The sequence below is a fragment of the Tetrao urogallus genome (assembly GCF_951394365.1).
Source record: "Tetrao urogallus genome assembly, chromosome: 4".
Taxonomy (NCBI): Eukaryota; Metazoa; Chordata; class Aves; order Galliformes; family Phasianidae; genus Tetrao; species Tetrao urogallus.
This window is the reverse complement of record NC_136817.1, coordinates 70,039,939-70,062,278: the sequence shown is the minus strand read 5'-3', so window position 1 is coordinate 70,062,278 and position 22,340 is coordinate 70,039,939. Positions and strand designations below refer to the sequence as shown.

Sequence of the window (22,340 nt, the reverse complement as noted above, 5' to 3'; positions counted from 1 at the left end):
ACCATATAGAATAATGTACCCCAGAGGCTACACGACGAGTTCAGACCCAAACCCAAAGTCCATCAAGGCAAAGCAGAAAGCAGTGTGAACTCAGTCTGACCTTAAAGAAATCCCTTCACCTAAAAATATAAAAGACAAACTGTTTCCACTGCGAGCTGCTATATAAAACCAGCCTCAAGAAAAGTGCCGGACTCCTTTCAAACTAACCTCAAACACGAAACAAATTCCAGCCTGCTATTTTCCTCTGGCATCCCGGAATGTAAATCTCAAGGACAGAACTGGCTGTTCAAATTAGCTCCTACTCCTGCAGAAGCGATTGTTTTCAAACAGTTTCACAAAGCAGTTCTGCATAGGGTTGCATTCCAGGGAGGATTCCCACCCCCCTCCAGATTTTAGACATTAAGAGGGACAGAGCAAGAGCAGGCTGTGTATGGTTGGTTCCAAGTTGCCCCCAAAGAAAAAAAGGATAATAAAGTAAATCTTGGCTGTGTAATCACAACAACTTAATGCCGGGATGCTGCTATCTTCTGGGAATGGATTTTCCTCAGGCCAGCAACAGGTTTAAATGAGAGCAAGTCACTCCATCTGCAGAAAGGCACAGCCTCGGAGGGTTCCTGCTCTGAGTCAGCTGCAGGGACTGGTTCTGCTTAGGGCACACCCCACATGGCTCCATTCGGGTTCGCTTCATCTTTGAAACAAAAGATTCCTATCTCCCATCGCTGTCATTCCTGATTAGCACATCATTTCCTCATCAGCCGTAATGTCAGCAACCAAATTAAGGTATTACACTCTGGAACATTTAAGGCGATTAGATCGGAGCAGTATTTACTCTTCCACTTGGGCAGATGTGACTGCTGTGCACAGGAGGATGGGAGATGCCACCCTCCAAGTCCAGAAGTTCTTCCTCATGTTCAGACAAAACTCTCTGGGCTTCACTTTGTGCCCAGTGCCCCTTGTCCTGGCGATGGGCATCACTGAAAAGAGCCTGACCCCATACCCCTGACCCCCACCCTTCAGACATGGAGGGGAGAACCTCCCTCACCCTGCTGGACACATCCTGTGCAATGCATTCCAGGATCCCATTGGCCCTCTTGGTCACTGGGGCACACTGCTGGCTCATGGTCATCCTGTGGTCATCTGTTGGTCAACCAATGGTCAATCACTGGTCAACTGTTGGCCAACCACTGGTCAACCATTGGTCAAATGTTGGTCAACCATTGGTCAACTGCTGGTCAACCACTGGCCAACCTCTGCCCACCAGGAACCCCAATTCCTTCTCTGCAGCTACCTCCAGCAGCTCAGTCACCAACCTGTACTGATATATGCACTTATTCCTCCCCAGATGTAGGACCCTACGCTCACCCTTGTTGAACCTCATGAAGTTCCTTTTCATGCGACTCTCAACCTGACCAGGTCTCGCTAAAGACCCCGTGCACTTTACCTCTTCCTCCAAGTCACTGATGAAGATGTTGAACAAGATCAGACCCAGTGCCAATCCCTGGGGAACACCACCAGCAACACAAAACTCCCAACCAGCATCAGAATCGAAAGCTCTGTCACCTCCATGTCTGATCAGACCAAGTTACAGACCAGACTTTGACTAGCCAATGGTCACAGCAGTTAGCCAAAAAGCAAGAATCCAGTCACAGAGCTACATTACTCTGCTGAATGATTTCAGGATTTGCTCCAGCAAGAGGAATGAAGGTTCCTGGTGATGCACAGCGCAGCAGCCAGCAACAGCAATCCCAACAGATCAGCCATTAAGATGGGTCACAAAGCCAGGCCAGCGAACATCTAGAATTACAGTTTATTTTTCTTTTCATGCCTCAAAGCTGGTCCACAGCTCTTCGAATTGTGAATATAATCTTACAGCCGAATTTCCAAGCTCAGGTCAGAACAACTCAAACACCTCCTGACACCCCCTTCTCCCCATGGCAGTGCTGTTTCTCATTCAATGTGAGTGGACATCAGGGAACAAGTATCTGAACCTCCCCACTACTTCTCTGCGAGGCCTTTTCACATTTAAAGTCACATGTGGCACGGATGGAGATTTTTCTTTTCCTTATCTAATGGGATCAGTGAGGGACTTGAACCCAGGAACAGGAGATAAAACCCCAACAATGACAGCTCCATAACCCCATGTACCCAGCTCTCCTGCAACACAGAGCAAGAAAGCAGCACCCTGATCCACAAACCACCCAACATCACATAGCAGCACAAGCTCAGCAGGGAGCTAAGAACAGATTAGGAGGCTTAGCTATCCTACAGTAATATCCACCAGCTATAGCTATTTGATTTTTTTCCTCCTTTCTTTGCAGCAGCGTAACAGGATGATGCAGCTCCCTGAAGCTGACTTTAATAGATCCATTCAAGAAACAGCCTCGCTCTGCAATTATCATGCTTATCCGGTCCAACTAATGTGCTTGTTTACACTATCTGGCAAACTCCAGATCGAGTGTCATTTCATCACCGGGATTCTTTTGCCTAAGCCAAGACCAACAGACCATGGTGGTAATTTAAACACTGAAAGCATGCACAGTATCGATCCACGAGACTTGACGCCAGCTTGCTGTTACACTCAAATCCACCCCCAAGGGAACTCCCTTCGGCAGGGCCTGATGGAGAGGGAGAATTTCAATGAATGGAGGAGGAGAAGCCTGCTAGAGAGATGAATATGCATGAGCACACGACCCGAGTGAGGGCTGCGCTTGGCGTGGTTTGAAGATATGCGGTCTCAAAAGCCAGCAGTAATGCAAAGGGAAGGAGGGGATAAGACTTCAGGGCTCCTCTGTTGCTTGACCCCAACAGAGCCAGGTGAGATCACTGTTTTCTGCTTTGTCCCAAGAGAAGCTACAGCCACAGCAGAGGAAAGTAAATCCCAGTTGGAACCTCAACAGCCCTTTGGGTTGCATTCACCCTGCAAGGCACATCCTAACGTAAGGGTCCCTGTAGAGGGCCAAACCTGCAAAGTGGAGCTCAGCCACTTGGCTTCACTCTTTGGTGAGCTACTTCCACTGAAACACACAGGTTGCCCAGAGAGGTGGTGGGTGCCCCACAGAGATTCTCAAGGTCAGGCTGGATGGGGCTCTGAGCACCTGATGGAGCTGTGGTGTCCCTGTTCATTGCAGGGGAGTGGGACCAGATGGCCTCTAAAAGTCTCTTCCAACTCAAACAACTCTGTGATTCTATGATGTACTGCTCTTTTCTCACCTTGTTTTCTCTCATTGCCCAGTCAGGAGGTCTTCCTACTCCAAAAGGAACTCAATCTTTATCAATTAAAGACCATTAGCCTAATTACTCTCTTCCTCCCTGTGCAGTGCAGCACACCAGAGCTCTGTTAGCACTCAGTTGGTCTTACACACCACCTGTGAATTCACACATTTCGGATATGTAGTAAACCCAGGAAATAATAAAAGTACTTACTCTAATATTTCATCAGAATTGCACACTGGTGTTCTGATGGTTGTTAAGTCCCTGATGTTTTGGTGAAGTCTGTTGTTTCCAGGATCGAGTTCTCGTTTTACTCATTTTAGGCAGGAATGCAAAGCTAGAAAGTCAGATTTGGGTACTTCTGCTTCACTCCTGTGTCTTTTTAATGCTGGAACAACACTACCCATGGGCTAGAACAAAACCCATTTCCCCTTCCATTCCTTCTCCAAGCATCAAAGACATCACATCCAACCTTGATTTCGACACTACAACAGATGTTGACATAGGTGCAACAAACCAACCTCCAGTCACACAACACAGCAGCTCACTTCCTAAACAGAAGCATCCAATGTCATTTCAGGCACCTGAAGGCAACCACAAGCTCTATCCAAACAAGGCACAAGCATCTTCTGTGCCCATGTCCTGTCTACTTGCATCCTGTGGATGTCTGGGACACCTTTTGGCTTCTAAGACAACGTTAGGCATTCACACTTGGATGCCTGCACCACTCCCTACCTATTCTAAAGGGAAACTGCACTCAAGCATTGAGGTATTGACTCAGAGCAAGAGCACAAAACTTCCCACTACCAGCAAAATCAACTCTCCTAGTAAGAGTTAATCTGGTAAATAACTCACCTGACAGCCACAACTCTTGTGTTCTATTTAAAAACTGATGTGACCTGGAATCAATACAGACATTGGGAATGTAAACTATTATTTTTATCACGGGATGGGGGAATTTATTAATAGAGAAGTAAATCACACTGTAATGTTCCTTGCTATATAGTGCCACCTTGCTGTCAATTCATCATTAAAATGACAACTGTCCAGGGCTGATGCTTTTGTACAAGATGTGCGGTGTGTCAGCCTCAAGTAAGCAAGCTTTGGGAGTGAATCCTTGGCTGAAGAATAATGGCAAAGCCAGCTTCAAACAGAGCCCCGAGACCCCAACTGTGAATGTATCTGGTGGACTCCTCTACTCTTGCTGATTGCTCCAGGGCTGTTGTCATTCCCACCAATGTGTTGCCTTGAAGCACACACAGGACAAGATCTCTCAGCCAACTGGGCCCTTACACACCAGCCACCTGCCTTTCCCCACAGACCTCATCTCATTTATTAGCCTCCTAATCAATGTGTGCAGCATGACATAAGTGCTAGCCAACACAAGCACTCCTTAAATCAAATGGGAAAATCGATGGGAGAGTCTTGACAGCAGCCTGCTCTGAGACTGCTTGTTCAAGGCAATTAATACCTCATTCCTGGATGGTAGGGGGTACTGAAGGCTTCTCTACAACTGCCTTGATGGACAAGAGCACTACAGGTCTTGCCCTGTAAACCTCCCCTAGATGTTCACCACACCGTTGGTGGCTTTTGGATTTGCATGACAGCCGATTGCTCGAGTCATGCAATACCACAGAATCATAGAATCATTAAGGTTGGAAAAGACTTCTGGGATCCCCAAGTCCAACCCCAGTGCACCCCACCATGCCCACTGACCCTCAGTGCCACATTTCCACGGTTCTTGGACGCCTCCAGGGATGGTGACTCCCCCGCCTCGCTGGGCAACCTGTTCTAATGAGAAAAACCCTTTCTTAATATCCAACCTGTCCCCCCACCGACAGGCTCCCATTTCCTGGCTCTGAAACCATCACCCAGTGACCCAGCTGCACCTGGGACACCCCAGGGAGACGAGTTACAGGGATGCAGTGGGATATTGTTTCCCTATGGCTTCAGAGTGCTTTATCACCCAGCCAGGCTCAGGCCAAGCGACGCGCTCTTTGCTTTCACAGCAGCAATGGGACGGCTCGTAAATGAAAGACAAAACCCAAAGCCCCGCACCACACAAGGTGAAGCTAGGATGTCAGGAAAGGCGGCTCATAAAGGCTTCTTTATGGATGGCATTTCCAATCAGGCAGCAAAGCTCTTCCTTCCCAGCCTCAGAGTGACACTTGGGATCGCCCAAGTGGCTTCAGTTTCACTGCTGGGGATCTCGGGGTTAAGGGCAGCCACCTCTGGCCCTCTCTGTTCCCCATCACCCCTACTTCAGCCTGCAGGTTAAAGGTGAAAGCAGGCCCTATAACGCATCGGTATCCTTTTCCCTGCTCGCATGTCTCAGCCTCCTGCAAATAAAAGGGCACAGCAGGGAGCAGATCCTCCTGCCACAGCTCCTGCTGCTTATGGCTCAGAGCAGATGCCTGAAGCAACAGCAACCTGCTGCAGGGCAGGGCCCAGAGAGGGCTGGAGGTGCCCAGGAGCAGGCAGGACCTACGGTGGAGTCTTACAGGAATAAAACCCAACTGCAATGAGTTCCCAATCTGCTGCAAAGTCCCCTTTGGCTGAGGTTCTTCGTGGACTCCCATCTGAGGGGCTGCACTGTTTGCTACCATATATTTCCATCGCTATGCCTAAATGAAAGAAATCCAGGCAGCGTTCTCTGTGTACGAGAAGTGCTAACAAAATGTGTTTGCACTCCTGATTTTATGTTTGAAGGCTCTGGGGAGCACCCAGGCTCTCTCACTCCTCAGCACACCAATGCATTCTTCCTAGATCAAGAATGATGGCTTCTGAAGGAGCTGGAGCAGCTGAATGGACTGGGATCCGGGTGATTTTAATGTAATTGAACTACAAAAGGGTATGTTTAAAGTACCACTAAGACTAGCTGAAACTCACCAAAGCAAGAAAAATCAGAGTTAAGGCTCTAAATCCACCCTGAGCTCATGCCTTTGTGTGTCTTTCCCTTTCCCCATTCCCTTTCTGCAGCGCACAGCGAGCAGCAGCCTGGATTTTCAGCACAAACTTTGAACCATCCTTCTTTTGTGAGTCAGGCATTTAACACTGATTCAAAAATAAATAAATTACTTAATGTGCCCTTTTCAAATACTGTTGGTTTATAGGCATTAAAGAAAACCATAGCCTGAGCTTAACAAGCCAGAAAAACGGTGGTTTGGCCAAGTCCCTGGAATGCCCTTCCTGGTCCTCTTGCAATGGGTTAGCTGCTGTCTGGGGGATTTCAGCATGGCTCCCTGGGCAATGCCTGCCCAACAATCTGTGTCTGAGCACATCTCTGTGGTCATTCACACAAAGATGCACCAGAGTGCAGAAAAAAATGCCTCGGTGTTCCTAGAATCATAGAATTATAGAATGGCTTGGCTTGGAAGGAACCTTAAAGATCATCTAGTTCCAACCCCAATGCTACAGGCTGGCTGCCAACCACTAAATAATGCATCAGGTCAGGTTGCCCAGAGCCCCATCCTGCCCTGAGATGTCTGCAACGGGTCTCCAACACAGAGCACCATTCTGATGCACTGAGGATGAGCAGGGCTGCAAAAACCTAAAGTTTGAGCTTTAGGAGGTAGCAGTACATTCTAGCACACCATTCTTTTTCCTTCTTAGATGTGCCACAATGGTTCCAAAAGAGATTTTAACCAAGGTTCAGGTGGTTACCAGATAAGAGACAGCACCTTGCATCCCAGTGACACTGACAACTGGGGATGGCAATGAATTGGGTTTCCTTGACTTGTGGAAATGGAACAGAATTTGATTTAGAGGACGAGTGGTGACACAGGAGGTGAACATACTGTGGTGAACTCAGGGGCTGAAGCTCAGGCCCAGGTCACACCTTGCTTGCAGGTGAAACACAAACTATCACAGAATGACAGAATGGTTTGGGTTGAAAGGGACCTCAAGGATCATCAATCTCCAAACCCCCTGTATTACTTCACACAGTCAGCTTTTGAGAGGAGATTCAGCATGATGCTGGAGCAGCACTGAGGTCCACCATGAATTAACACCAGACTACAGCTTTGAAATTGGTCTCCCCAGGCAATTGGGCATTTAGAAAAACCAGCCTAATTTGGGTCTGTGTGAGTGGAGAGGTGTGACGGGGGGTGAAGGAGATGATATCTCCACTTCTGAGAAATCAGTGCAGCCACGGCTTTTGGATGCCTGGAAAAGCATTTATCCCATTCATGGGTTTTATTCAACGAAATACCACTTCATTGGCAATAATTTGCTCGGCTCCACGTCAGATGCATCCAGCTTGCCCCTTCTGGGCTCCACCATTTGTTTAGACTCTTCATTTCTTCGTGTTTGCACAAGACCCAGCAAAACGGGCAGATCTTAGTTGGCCTGTAGGCACTGCCATAATGAACATGATTAATAATGGCTGATGCGTTATCCAAAAGATACCAATCAGTGGAGGGAATTCGGAGAGGAGCAGCAAAAGTAATTAACAGCCCAGAGATATAATCTTAACAGCAAAAACCTATATTTAAGGGTAACGATAAAACCAGCTCAAACCCATCACTGCCAAGTAATTAAGAATGAAGGCTGCAACTGGAACATGTGTCTTCACACCCCGTTTCCTTACTGCACAAGAATAAGATGACATTTGCAATGAAAGATTTATAGAATCCAATGTTTCGCTTGACATCACTCAAAAAGGCACGCGTGGGACGGCCCTCAACAGACCTTTTCTTCTACCTAAGGGCTGGTAAAAGTTGCAAAGGATGCTAAAGACAACCAGAAATTGGAATGTAGAAGAGTGCTTCTCAAAAACCAGTGTACACTGATGGAGATACACCGATGGAGAGCCGTGCAGTGCGTGTTGGTGAAGCAGCCGACATTCGGGCGAGGCGGTGGGCACGGCTGCCTGCAGAACAACTTGGAGGTGGAAAAAAGCAATTGTCAAGGAAGTAGATGAGATGAAACCAGTGAGTCACCTTTTCATCTCTGCCTTACTGCATCCAATGATTAAAGCACAGCTCTTCTGTCTGCAACTCCTCCTATGACAGAAACCTGTGCTTCAAAGACACAAGCAAGTACATGCGGAGCAGAGACATCTTGCTGAGATATTTAACTTAATTGATCCTCCCTATAATACGATTTTCAACTTCTCTTGCATCTCCTGGCAAAACAAGTGGAGAAAAATAAACCAAACCAGTTTGACACCTAACGAACCCCTCCACGCCGCTGCACACTCATAGGACTGGCAGTCCCTATCTCAGCAGGCACAGGAACCCTGGCTCCAGGGTTCATCCAACGTCTTGTTTTCACGCTGCTCTTCACTTATCTTAACAGGGCAGGGAAGCCTTTAATTGCAAAGTATAAAAACAAGTTAAAAAAAAAAAAAAAAAGCAACAACCCACAGCTTCCTGCCTGGTGGGAACAAACCTGCACGCTGGGCTGGGTGCTGCCTCGAAACTCTTGGAGGGGTTGGCTCCATCTTCCTGCCATTGAGTTGTCTGCCATAGAGCAGAGCAGTGGCCACGGCCTCAATGGGTCATTTCACAGCATACCTACCTATTAGGTCTTGGCCCTTTAGACCAGATTTACAAGGGTTTCCCCTCAGCCACCATGCTTGGAAATGGATACTAAAGTCCCAGGTTACCATGCCTTTAAAGCAGCCAACAACCACATCAAATGGAGTCTTAAGACCTCTATTTACCATCTGATGGTTGAAGCTAAGCTGGGTATCCCAAGTATCAGCATCACTGTATCTCTCAGCAACCTTCACCACTGCATCCTTGCAACAGAGTGGGCAATTCTTTAGAAACACTTTGAATCAAGAAGTCCAGATTTCCCCTTGGTCTCCCTCAAATCTGAGCTATGAATCTCTGAAGTCTACAGGATGAGCTCGCAATCCAACTTTTCTTCAATATCTTGGCTCATATCTTCCCAGAAATCTGTAGGGTCGTTGTACCTTTGAAGCCCACTAACCAAATACAGCCAAAATGGGCAAGATGATTCCTACGTCCATGGGAGAAATTTAGACAGGAACAAGGAAAGAACAAACACACATTTTGTAAAGCCGAACACTCCTGCCTAAACTTTTATACTGCATCTCCTAAATAGAAAAAAAACCTCCAAGAAATACGTGAACAATGCAGAAGAGACAGAAAATTTGTATGAGAGGAAGATGAATGGAGCACGTAGCAGGGACAGAAGGGAGCTGTGTTCTTGAGGGGAACGCTCCTCTATCGAGCATCCCTATCAGAGGTAATAGGGAAAAATTAATGCATCGGAGGGAGACCTCTCATTACGCAGCTGGCCGACATCCAACACAAACCCACAGTAACCACAACCGGCTTTCAAACACAGTAAAAAGAGCACATAAAATGTTTGCTATTTGACAAGCGGTGAGCAGAACAGCTGTTACACACCCAAACCAGTGTTTGCCTATCTTACCTCACTGCTGGGCTTTGTAAAGCTGATGCTCAAATTCACAAGCGCCATCCCGCTGCAACCAAGAGGAACAAAAATGATGGAGCAGAAGAGAGGAACCTCCCAGCTCTCATCCCTCACGCGTGCGTCTCTGGGATAAGGGCTCCAAATCGCCTCCATGCAGAAAGTTTGCACTTCCAGTGGACATTCAACACACAGATTTACAATCTGCTGGACAGAAGGAGAGGCCTCGAGAAAGGAGCTCTAATCCAGCTAGGATGTTCCCTTGCCAGAGCCCAGAGTGAAATTCTTCGAGCGCTGGAGACAGATTTTCCTTGGCGGGTGGCCACAAGTGTCGATCTGGCTTCTAGGAGAGATCAGCATGGCCGGGGATTGCAGCGACTTCACAGACAAATACAAAACCTTCCTCTTCAACCAACTTGCTTGTAATAAACCCATGGAAATGAAAAGCTAAAACACTTCCAGCTGGCCAGAAGGCTGCGGTGAGAACAGGGAACTCATTGCACGTGCAGACTTGGGCTGATGTGGAGTACCTGGAGCTCATCAGTGGCACTTGGGCATGCTGTGGTATTGGGACCCAAGTGCCTAAGTCACTTAGGAAAGATTTAATAGCTCTACTTTCCTTTACAGGGATCTTGTATTTGAGAATCAAATCCGATCACTGCATTCTTCTTCCATTTTACATTTTACTGTGCTAGTAAATAATTTTCATTTTAAAGCAACTTAATCTCAAGATACTTTGAATTTTTTCTTGCATCTAGAACTGCTTTTGTGTAGCTCAAGGTTAATAGTACTGAAATACAGTGGGAAAGAAGGGAGGAATCTCTTTAATTGTCTTACAGTGAGTGTTTTCTGTCTGGTTACTTTAATTATCTACACAGCAAAGCTACCCTGCTCATGTGTAACCATGCTAACTGGCAGGATTGCTCCAAGGTGGCTATAGATTTACCTAGAACACAAACCTGAAATTATTTTTAACCTTTTCAAAAGCTTGTATGGATTTCAGGCTGGAAACACTCCTTCAGCAGCTATGCAGGAGCTCCTCCAACTTCAGGTGGGAACATCTTCCTAGGATGACAATCATAGAATGGTTTGGGTTGCATGGGACCTTAAAGACCATCTGGTTCCAACCCCCTGCCATGGCAAGGCTGTCATTTTTCTATGTCAACTCTGTGCTAACATTCAGTGGCACCAAAGGAAAAGAACCTAAAGAGAACAAGTTAAAAGCAAAGCAAATAAAAACGTAAAGACCTCTCTTTGCTGCACCTCCATCCACCTGCTCACTCTCCAGCTCCCAGCTCCCAGCTGGAGACGCAGCCCAATTAGATGTTCCATGGTGGTGGAAGTGTGAGATCTCTGACAGTCCTGGAGCAGTGGATGAAGCTTCACGCAGATACCCAAAGCTTGGTGACACGTTCTGTGCCACAGGGTCAGGGCAGCAGTATGGCAGAGGCAGCTGGGAACCATCTCCAACCCTCCTGTGGTCACTAATCTCAGTAAAGCAGCGATAAGCGGACTGAGCTCTGCTTGCAGAAATGAGGTTGTCCATTATTGCTACAATCCTTGGCACCAACGAGCATTGCTGTTATCCAGCAGAACATCTAGGACTTCCTGTTCTCACCTGGCACTCAGCAGGCCTGAGCTCCTCCCCTGCTCCTTGCAACATTCAGAAAGGCCATAATTTTCAAATGCGAGAAAAAGGTGGGACTGCCTTCCTAAACGAAGAAGAAAATGTTCTGTACAAAGGAGAACATTTGACAGAGGAAGAAGAATGGTAGAGGGCTACTGTTCAGCCTCTCCCTTGCTTGAGCCGAATTCATTTGGCTGCGTTCTGCACTTATGAGCCGTACAAACATTTTGCACATCCCAGCCTGCTGCTAATGCACTGGCTCAGAGCAGCTCAACCTCACAGAGCACTTTTACGGCGTCTCATTCTTCAGAAAGCCACAGCTTTCCTCTTCAAAATCCCCACATTCATGTCTTCGTGCTTGGAAAAGAACCAAAGCCTCCACATTTCCTTATATCCGGGAGGTTGCAAGCGCATTGCGTACTGCAGTCAATAAAGTGCCAAGAAGCTAATGAAGATAAAAATGTCAACACGCGGCCGTGATAACACGCACCTTTTCTGCAGACCTATCTTGAACGTTCTGCAAACAAATTTGGTACTTACTCACAGGCTGGAGTACGAAGGGCACCCACACAGTATCCCAATGCTATTAAAGTTATCGCTGCCTTGCAAAAGTGTCATTGGGTGATGGATTGCTCTGCACCTCAATTGGATTCAGAGAAGCTCTCAAACCTTTATGGGTTAAAAGCGGCTCCAGTGTGGCTCAGAGTCACAGTGGTGAGGAGATCATCGATACAAGAGATTATGCAGATTTAAGAAATACCCTCGGCACCCGAAAGTTTTCAGAATGCAAACTACGTCAACTCTGAAAACAAGAGGCACTGCATCATGATGGCAGGAGGGACAAAGCCAGGGGGGTTTAACAGACAAAAAAAGATTGTTTTAATAGGAGAGAAGCATCAGTCATTGAGTCTTACTTCATTCAGACTTTCTATCCAACCCATCCATCTTCAGTGCCAAGAGATGACAGGACCACCTCACTTTTTCCCCCCCGGCCTAGTGGATCCATAATGCCCATTTCCAGCCCTAACAAATGACTCACTGCAATGGCTCCTTTCCCCAAACCGGCTTGCCAAGCCCTATGAATGTCTCGGTACCTGCTATGGTCAAGTTGGCTCTTTGGGCCCCTGGAGAGGTGGGCACAGATGGTGGAGCCCAACCATCTTCTCCAGCAGCCCACTTGATCACTCGTGGCCAAGTGACACTCACTTATGACATCAGTGGCACAGAGGACCAGGGAGGGGGAGCAGGACCAAGGGCAGACGCACCACACACACCCTTCCCACACCAACCGGAATGCAAATTGCTCGCCAAACGTTTCTCCAGGCATTATCTGCAAACAAAAATGCTCAGAGCAGGCGGTCTCTGCATCAGTGCCTTCTCTGTTCGCAGCACCTGCTCCGTGCCAGCCGCGCCGATATCATTCTGCCATGGCCACAGAAGCCAATAGGAGCACAATGGCCCCGCCGGACAGGGTCAGGGTTCACTCTCCCTCTCCCCATCCCACCAGTCCCCTTCACCTCCGCCATCTCCAGGAGCAAGGAGTGAGGAGGTGGTTTGGGGCACAGGGAGGCGGGGGAATGCCCGGGGGGGGGAATATAGGTCTCTGGCGTAAATCACCAACGCCGTTTCCCCTCCTCTCCCTTTCCTTAAGACCTGATGGTCTTCAGTCACACATCTTAAAAGAAAAACAAAAAACAAAAACACAAAGACTTACTTGTCTCAAGTCGATGAAGGCCAACTGCAGCGTGTCCCCTTGGAACCCAGGCACTGGGCCGGATCTGGCAAACTCTGTGGGAAAGAAAAGAGGATAAAAAGCGCCTTTAACTAACCATGGACAGGGAGATTGGCAGACGGATGACAGGGAAGACAAGAGAGGCTGGGGGAGAGGAGGACCGCGCTTCTAAGGAGTCATGTCTCCCTCCCTTCAGCCTCTTTGTTCGCCCTTCAAAATTCGTGTCATCAAAACACCATTAATTCCACCGTCCTGACAGCAAGGAAACTGTACTAATTCGACCTGAAATTTATTCCCATGAGCCGTACTGGGCTTCAGAGTATTTGTTTTGTGAATGGACAAACAACTCGCGGAGAAGAAAGGGGGGGATGGGGGTGGAAAAGTTTTTCCTCTCGACACAATAAAATCTTCAGCTCTGAAACTCTTTTCAGTTCCGAAAGCTATTTATATTTTAGGGCACTGAAGGAATTTTCTAATTTCACGCCTGTCACCAGGCTCCATAAGCATTCATCAAAAAAATATGCCCGGCCGCATCATTAATTATTCGGCAGCAGATTATTTGCATTATCTGGTATGGAGCACTACTGCCAGCATACAGCCACCCCAAATGGGAAGAATCGCGGCCATTATGTGGCATATTTCTTTATTTTGGATGAAGACATCTGACAACTGAATAACGTTGGCTTCGAAAGCGAAGAGAATATTTTCAAGGCCACATTTACCTCCTTCCAATGTAATCTGGCCAAAATTTCATACTTAAGTCATTTATTTGTCTTCCAATTCATTATTTAAACCAAGTCTAAAGCCACCAAGGGGGACTTTAACAAATTCATGTTAGAGGACCTTAGTTCTTCCATGCCATTTAACAGCTTTTCCTTGGTAGCGCTCATGAAGCCAATGACTGCATACATTCAAGTGTGTCTTTTGAAGATGTGTCCAAGGTTGATTTTGCCCAACTTCCCTTAGTTTTCGCCCTCTTTAGCTACAGAAATAATGGCTTTATCTCTGCTCTCCATGCAACTTTTCATCACCAAGGGGACCTAACTTGTGAAGCCACAACTCGACGCCATGAAAGACTCAAGAGGGAGTTTCCACTATAGGCTGAGTTTTGCTGCTCCTGGAGACACGGAAGATTCGACATACTGGAATGGAGAGCTTTCAGGAAATGAAACAAAGCGTGATGGCAGAAAAGAAGGGAGGGAAAAACACACAATAACAATACAACGTGTTTTTATGTTATACAATGCCAGTGCCTACTATTGCTCAACTATTCTCGTTCTCTCCATTCAAGAATCTACAAACACTCCTGCAGTTGCATAAAATGAAGGAATGGGGAAGGCTCGGCAATGAGAAAGGAGGATTTTCCCTTCTGTCTCCAGGACTGCACAAAGGTACCAGTGGACAAAGCCTTTCCCTAAGCCCTGTGAAGAGTCATTTTGTGCCAGGAAGTCTTCTCCTTGTATACTTCTCCTCCCTAAAGTCATCTCACTTTCAAGCAAATGCCTCAAAAGAAGGAAAACAAATCTCCACCGATTTCCTGTGGCAGCTTAGTCATATGGCTTTAATAAGGAAGATTAATGAATTAGCAGGGATTCAGACCTGCTCCTTAACTGACTTATTTCTGGAAACCAGAAAAGTGTTTCTTGCTGGCTCTCTGGCATCACCTTCCATTAAAATCTCAGCATGGAGAATATCCTTTAGTACAGACAGCAGCACCTCCAGGGCACTGCGGCCACCTCCAGACATTGACAGCTTTACTTTTTAATACACTCAGCCAACAGAAGGGCTCTACAACTGAAATGATGGCTCATCTTTGCAGTGTTCACTGAGATGCAGAAAGTAAAAGCATGACCCAAAGGCAGAAGAACCCACCCACAGCTGTTCCCATGGCCTTCTGTCACTTTTGCACAGGATAGGACTGGGCAGAGGACAGTCCAAAGTGAATTCTTGCTTAACCCTCCAAAACTATTTTATTACTTCTAACTGCTTACGTACGTTTGCTATAAAGTTTGAGCATAGCTTGCCTCAACCAGCACGCTCACACAAAGCAACAGTGAGACAAGCTTTCTGACTCTGCTCTGCACGGGATAAATCATCTTTACACATTTGCTGTACACCCCACTGTCTCATCTGGAAAAATTATCCCCAAAGCCACATGAATCCTGTAACACTTCTACTCTGAAGAAGCACGTACCTGAGAAGCTAAAAACATTTAGATATGGGAAATAGCTTCCTCTTGAGAGGTGAATCTGTGCCGGGCTTCTCCGTACCACTAATGTCTCTAGGTTGAAATACCCAACAAGCTGGCTCAGCATTATGTCCCACGTTCTATAGATGGGGTCACCTCATGTTACCCATTACATTTGAAGCAACATTGGAAAAAAGAAACCCTGAAAGGACTGAATTGAAAAGAATTTTCTGTTTTAGACGGAAGGGTTTTGCAGCTGCTAGGAATCTATTTCGAAGTACACATGGAGTTTAAGGCCTTCCTACAAGCACGAATTTCAAATAGTCATGAGAAAACGCCTGCAAATTGATCTTAAATGTTTTCAAAGACTTGTGAACCTGCCACTATTGTCATCCACTCATGAGCAATGTGAGATAAATGGATTTTATCCCATGCCACAGCTCACCTTCAGCAGTCTCCTATTAACCAACCCTATGGGAGTTAACACTGGGAATTATGGAGTAATATCACCCTTTAACAAGACAAGTTATAACAACAGTAGCACACGGAACGTGCTCTTTATTAACCAACATTTGCTTCAACAGCAATTCTCATAAAAAGAACGGGCTGGAGTCTCTATGGCATTAACAATGCACCTGACATCCATGGAGTGAAATGACACATGAGATCACATCGCTTGTGTTACAGAAGAAATTAGATCAAGACCACGGCTTGCATGCAAGAAGAAAGCTGCTCCAGCAATGGACTGTAAGGAGCCAGAAGAGGAATGAATGCAATGCTTCACCCCATGGCTGCTACAAAAATAGCGGTACCTCCTGTAATCAGAGGTCACACTTTACATACCAATGCCACAAACTTATTTTGGATGGAGAAATAAACAATGCCTTAAAGAAAAAAAGAAACAAAGAAGAGAACAGAGCCTTAGAGGAGAGACACAGCCAGTTCTTCTTGGTTTTAATCTCTTCAACCAGATTTCAGGATAATTTTCTCGGAACGACCAAGCACAGTGCTGGCCTCGGTACTGTCGGATTCATTTATTGTACTTTCTCCACTACCAAGGCAAGTGGCAAACATAGCAAGCCACCTACAGTACAGCCCCTTGAGCAGAAAATCACAAGAGAATAGAGCAGATCAGTATGCGCCTGTTTGTACAAAGCATTTAGCCAGGCTAAAGGTTTGAGAGACTTGTGTTCAGGCCAAAAAAGTAATGTCTTTGCAAGGTCTACAGGCTTGGGCCACCCAGGGCAGGTCACAGAGGGACTCTAACCTCTCTTCCAAAACATTTCACCAATGAAAGAATCAAGGAACAGGAACCGTTAAGCCCTTTACAATGAACAAAGAATAAAGAGTTCAAACACACACAAGAAAAGAGACATCCACTGGAAATTAATTATACAGAATTGGAGGAATCTCTTTTTGTATACTGTACGCATAGGGATAGAACCTTACACATATTGTGTGGTTAAAGTAAACACAGCTGGCTACTTTATTCCTCAAAAAGATCATCTTGAGGGTGAGATTTTCCCTAAATTACTTTACACTGCCAGAATTTACGACGGCAGACCTGCAGGATCGAGGTTACAGCAACTCCTGTTGAGGGGAACCATGAATATCCACTTGTGCTTGCACCTCTTTTGAAAGAGTTTTTGTTTTAGGGGAAATAATGATGTCCACATCCCCTAATGAACAATCTAGGTCTTAAAACCATAGTCTGTAGATAAACTCTTTGAAGATCATCTTAGAAAAGTCAAGCAACAGGACTCCTTGCTCCTTACCCTGAGGTACAAAATGACCCGAGGATTCTCAAGATGAAGAACAAGTGTTTGCATGGACTGGAGATTCCCAAAGGCAAAAAAGGACAGCAGGGACAGCTATGAGTTTAGGCAATGGGAAGATGGAATGTCCTGTTGGCAGGGGACATATTATTCTCTTCCCAACTTTTGTTGAGCTTATGTGAGCTTATACCTCCATCCAAATCACAGGATCATAGCATTATAGGATATCCCAAGTTGGAAGGGACCCATGAGGATCATCTAGTCCAACTTCTGGCTCCACACAAGCCCATCCAAAAATCAGACCACATATCTGAGTGTTGTCCAGATGCTCAGGCAAATGATCAAAGCTCAGTGCCACCTCTGGAATCTCAGAGGGCTGCAGGAAGAGGAAGAGCCATCCAAAATCCACCCAGCAGCATCAGACGACATCACAAGACTCTACCACCATCATTTGCTCTCTGAAGGAGCAACGATGAGCACGGAGCTCCAACATTGCATAGAGATGTGGTCCAGGGGCTGCTCACTGTGCATTGGAACACTGGGATCTGTTATCCTGTAGGACAGGTACACAGAATCTATAAAGGTTCCCAAACCCAAAACCCAAGACTTCCAATGGATGTCTCTTATCAGTGGGAAGTTCTCTACTCCACTAAAACACGAATACTAGGAGAAGTGGAATCAAGTATCAGTGGTGTGCGTGCCATGCTGGGTGGGGAGAGAAAGCAGGTGCAGAGCTGGGGGATGGTGGTCCCAGTGAGTTCCAAACATTGTTCGAACTCAAGCAATTACAATGGATTGCTCTTGAAACCAAAGAGCTATTCTTGCTAAAAGCCAAGAAGAAGGTAGGAGACCAGGTAGTGAAACCCTCCTCTCTCTTTGTTATAGTGGAACAAAACTGATTTAGCTCGGACCACAGGGAGATAAAACCCAGCTGCACTGTGTAAAAAGGTTTCTGAAATCTTTGTTAGCTTCCTTCCATATATTTTAAACAATTCATTAAAACACAGCATAAAGGTAACTCCACTGAGAGGCCCATTACTTTTCATTTGCTAGGAAAAGGAATGAAAGCAAATGCTGAGGATTTGGAGGGACCCGAGTCATACTTTCAAAGTCTAATTGAAATAGGTGTGGACAGGAGCATTTTCTCTTCCTCAAGTTGCAAAGGATGGCAAAGATGGGAAAATATCAGCAAACATCCTGGTAACAAAGGAGAAGAGGGGAAGGTGTTGGAGATGGAGGATATCCGTAATGTTGCAGCAGACAGCGTAGGAAACAAGAGGACAGAAGAGATTTGGAGGACACCATGGAATCAGCAACAAGTTTACAAAGGAGATGGAAAACCCTTCCAGTAGACACTGGAAGAGAAGCTCAGTGATGGGCAGCTGTGTGCTTCCCACCCGCGCATGCTTACAGCACTGACCACCAGGCACTGCTTCCCTTGCAATGCAAGTGCAGAATCCTAAAAGGAAGGCATTTCTTCCCAGAAATGCAGCGCTCATCCCCAGCAAACCAATGCACAATGCACTTAAGGCTACCAGAGGAGCAGGCAGCTGTGCTTTGGGTTTGCAGGGGGAGGGAAGGCTGCCCACAGCACCGAGCGGACGATGGGATTTCCGCGTGAGAAAGTTCTTGGGGCCAGATAAGGCAGCCAAGAATGAGGTGGTAAACAGCTGCCCAGGGACCCATATAGGCACACGTTGGCGTGCTCTCGTGTTGGGTTCAGTGCTCCTCAAGCTGGCTGCCACGTCTGCGTTCCTTTATTGACTGCACCCATGAGTGGGCTGAAGGAGAACGCGGAGTTGAGTGAAATTTTAAATATAATTTTACGGTGCTTTTAATTTCTTGTAAAGCAGCAGTTAAAAGGCTTTGGAGATCGTGGAACTGCTTATTTTATGACCTAAATATTGTAAAAACAATCTGCCTCAATCGCCGCTGGAATCAGTTAGAGATGTGAAACGCTTTTGTAAGAGCGAGAGCAGCCGCCTTCCCTTTCTCTTCTTCTATTCCAACCTCCAAATTGGGGTTGTTACATCAGATTCCCACTGCCCTGGAGGTGAAGAAGATGGAGGAAGACCAACACCAGCACCAGGAGGTCCCAAAAAGAGCGGAGCATGGAACCAGGCAAAAGGGAACGAAGCAATCACAAAAAAGTACCAAGAAATCTTGGGTTGTGGACCTGTGCTGTAAGACCACAAGGCCATTTTAAAGAGCAAACATCTGTTCTGAAAAAAGAATCCCCTCTTCTATTTCCAGGTTTGCAGAAGTATTTGTGTTGCCTTTCTATTTTTTTTTTCATTCCCTCCAGAGTTGTTTTTTTTCTCCCTCTTTTCATGTTGGCTCCCTGGGCTGGTGCCAGAACACACTCCTAAATTGAGACATAATTAGACGTGTCCTACTGTGTCTTTCTGGACAACTCATTTAACCTCTACATCTTACTTCACTCTAGGTTTAAATAAGAGGTGAGAGAATCTCTCTCGCCTGCATAAGAAGAGCAATAAAAGCCAAACGATAACAAAGAGTTACAAGTAATAGCAAAACTTCACATCTTGGTTTGCTCCTCTCTGCTTCAGCCCAAGGTTTTCTTGTGCAGCCATTCCCATTACACTGAAAAGAGATCATTTCTAAATTAGAAGCTGTATCACAGACCTACGAGTCTGGGGAATTAATTTACCCGTGTCTTGGCTCAAGCTTAAGCCATTATCCTTCTCACCTCTACAGCTACTACACGTTGTGTACATAACCATATTTTCTTGTAATGTGTGTTATATCTACTCCTATAGTTATAGTTATATCTACTCCTATATAGAGTAAGTTAGCTGCATCCCCTTCAAACCATGCTTAATTCACTATGTTTCCATTGATTTGTCTCATCACTCTCCTCTCTAGATTACATTTTGTCATCTGTTTTACTCAGCGCTGAAGGCATCCAGGGAGGAGATCCTGCTTAGTGACCCAAGTTACCGACGGGGTGGAAAACTGCAGGGTCACGAGTCTGTTTGCAGCCAAAAGAAAAAGAAGGAAACAATTTCTAATGACAAATGCTTCCTATTATTCTCAGCACCACAGACTGTCCCTGTGCGGACACAGATTGAGAACACAGCTGCTACCGGTGTAGCTGATGGGACACAAATTAGACAGCCAGAATTGAGGGCTGAAGGCACTTCTGAAAGAAAAATAAGGTGTTGGTTGCATTGTGACATATGATATAGCTGCAAACTATGGATACGATTCATTAAACGCTGATCCTTCTCCCAGGTTCTTCTGCATGCAGTACTGTGAAAAAGCAAAATGATGACCAGCCGTTAAAGAACAGCCCCTATCGAACCCACACGATCTTACAGGTGACCTTTCAACAGAATTTAATCTCTCAGCACTTACAGTCAAACTGGAGCATGATTAGCAACACTTCTGCAAAGGGCAGGAGAATACAGTCTGACAGCATTAAGTGCCAAAATGAGGACGTCCTCAGTGCATTTCACTGAATGAATGGAGTTACCAAAGATAGGAATGGCAGCTCCCAGCTATTTAGGTCCCAACACCATTCCCAGTGAGGACAGAGACTATCTTGCTGTGGGGCTTAACAGGAATCACATCAGGGCAAAGAGCGTTTCAGAAGACTCCGCAATGAAGAGGTTTGTGATGATCTGAAGAGCAAACACTCCAACCTCCTTATCAACCCAGAAAGCCAAAACGATGAGTATCTGGAATACACTTCCTCCCAAAATCTTCATCCACTTGAAGTATTTCTTGAACCCTATCAAGCTGAGTGTTTTCCGTAGCCATTGCTTTTGTGATACGTTCACAATCACAGAACATAATCACAGACTCACAGAATGGTTTCAGTTGGAAGAAACCCTTAAAGGCCATTTGCTCTCACTCCCTACAATGAATGGGGACACCCACAGCTCCATCAGTGCTCAGAATCCCTCCAGTCTGATCTTGGGTGTCTTTCTGGGGCACCACCACCTCTCTGGGCACCCTGTGCCAGTGCCTCACTTTACTGTAAATAATTCCATCCTTATATCCAGTCTAAATCACCCCTCTTCTAACCTGAAACCATTTCCCCTTGTCCTATCACAACAAGGACAAGTCTCCTGTCAGGTCTCCCCAGACCCTTCTCTCCAGACTTTAGATACCAAGCACCTAAAACCTGTCAGACAGCCATGTATCTGAGCTAGCTTTGGCCAGTGTTCTCCAAGAAAGGGCACTGCCCTGCTGCAGCACCAGACTGACCACCCCCGGAGAGATGCCCATCCAGCATCAAATGTGCTTCAGCGCAAGGCAGCAGCACCAAGAGATGATCACGCCCAACTCTGTCTGTCCCAAGACACCGTGACCGTCTCTCACCTCTCTGGTTCATGGTTACCTGAATCAGATAATATATGTGGTTATTTGTTCAGCATGGAAAAGAGAAGGTTGTAGGGTGACCTCATTGCAGCCTTTCAGCACCGAAAGCGAACCTACAAACAGGAGGGGAGTCAATTCTTTACAAGGATAAATAATGGCAGGACAAGGAGAAATGGTTTGAAGTTGAGGGAGGGGAGATTTAGATTGGATATCAGGGGAAGTTCTTGACAGAGAGTGGTGAGGTGCTGGAACAGCTGCCCAGAGAGGCTGTGGATGCCCCGTCCATCCCTGGAGGTGTTCAAGGCCAGGTTGGATGGGGTCCTGAGCAGCCTGGGCTGCTATGAAAGGTGGAGGTTGGTGGCCCTGCGTGTGGCAGGGGGTTGGAGCTTCATGATCCTTGAGGTCCCTTCCAACCTGGCCATTCTATGATTCTATGATACCAACACAGAAACTTTTCAAACCCTGTTTGTGCTTTTGCCTTCCACCAACACCCTTGCAAGAGCAAGTGCCACCAGTGGACTGCACAATGCTCAAGCCTCCCAAATGCAAAGGTGCTGGGTGACATTGCAGGGGGTAGGTTGGAAGCTGGGGCTGAAAGAACTGCATGGCAGCTCTATTGCTGCCTACAAATGAAGTTGTCTGTGGGTATGGACTCATCCCCTTTCCCCTTTCTGAGCTTCAATTAGCATCTAAAAACAGACTCACAAGGGAGGGAGGATCCTGTGCAGAAGTGTACTGGCCCTGCCTCGGATTAAATGATAAAAATAGGACGAAGCAAGGTGTTCTGTCAGTTCTGTTCTATATTTTGTTAACAGCTACAGACAGCAGGATAATAAGCAACCTGAGAGACATCTTAGGATTTCAGAGCTTATTCAGATGTTAGCTAGATGAACTAAAATGAACAGGGTTGACTGCAAGCCACATTGGTGGCCCTTATTATGCTCACATGCACACCTCTAAATAGATGTAACAGTTGCTTACAATGACTCTTTCCCATAGCAGTAACATTGCAAAAAGGGGATGCTTTGAGAAAGAATTCCCTGCAGCAGATAGAGA

At 46.3% G+C, this 22,340-nt stretch overlaps 1 protein-coding gene across 1 annotated transcript in view; it reads right to left on the bottom strand.

The window, feature by feature from the left end:
• EXOC6B (exocyst complex component 6B) overlaps positions 1 to 22,340 on the bottom strand; it is a gene marked incomplete at both ends in the record, with an annotated part of 241,370 nt that overhangs the window by 45,993 nt on the left and 173,037 nt on the right. Inside the window, 1 exon segment of the mRNA XM_079534332.1 lies at positions 12,957 to 13,030. Within this exon segment, the coding sequence (XP_079390458.1) occupies positions 12,957 to 13,030 (74 nt within the window).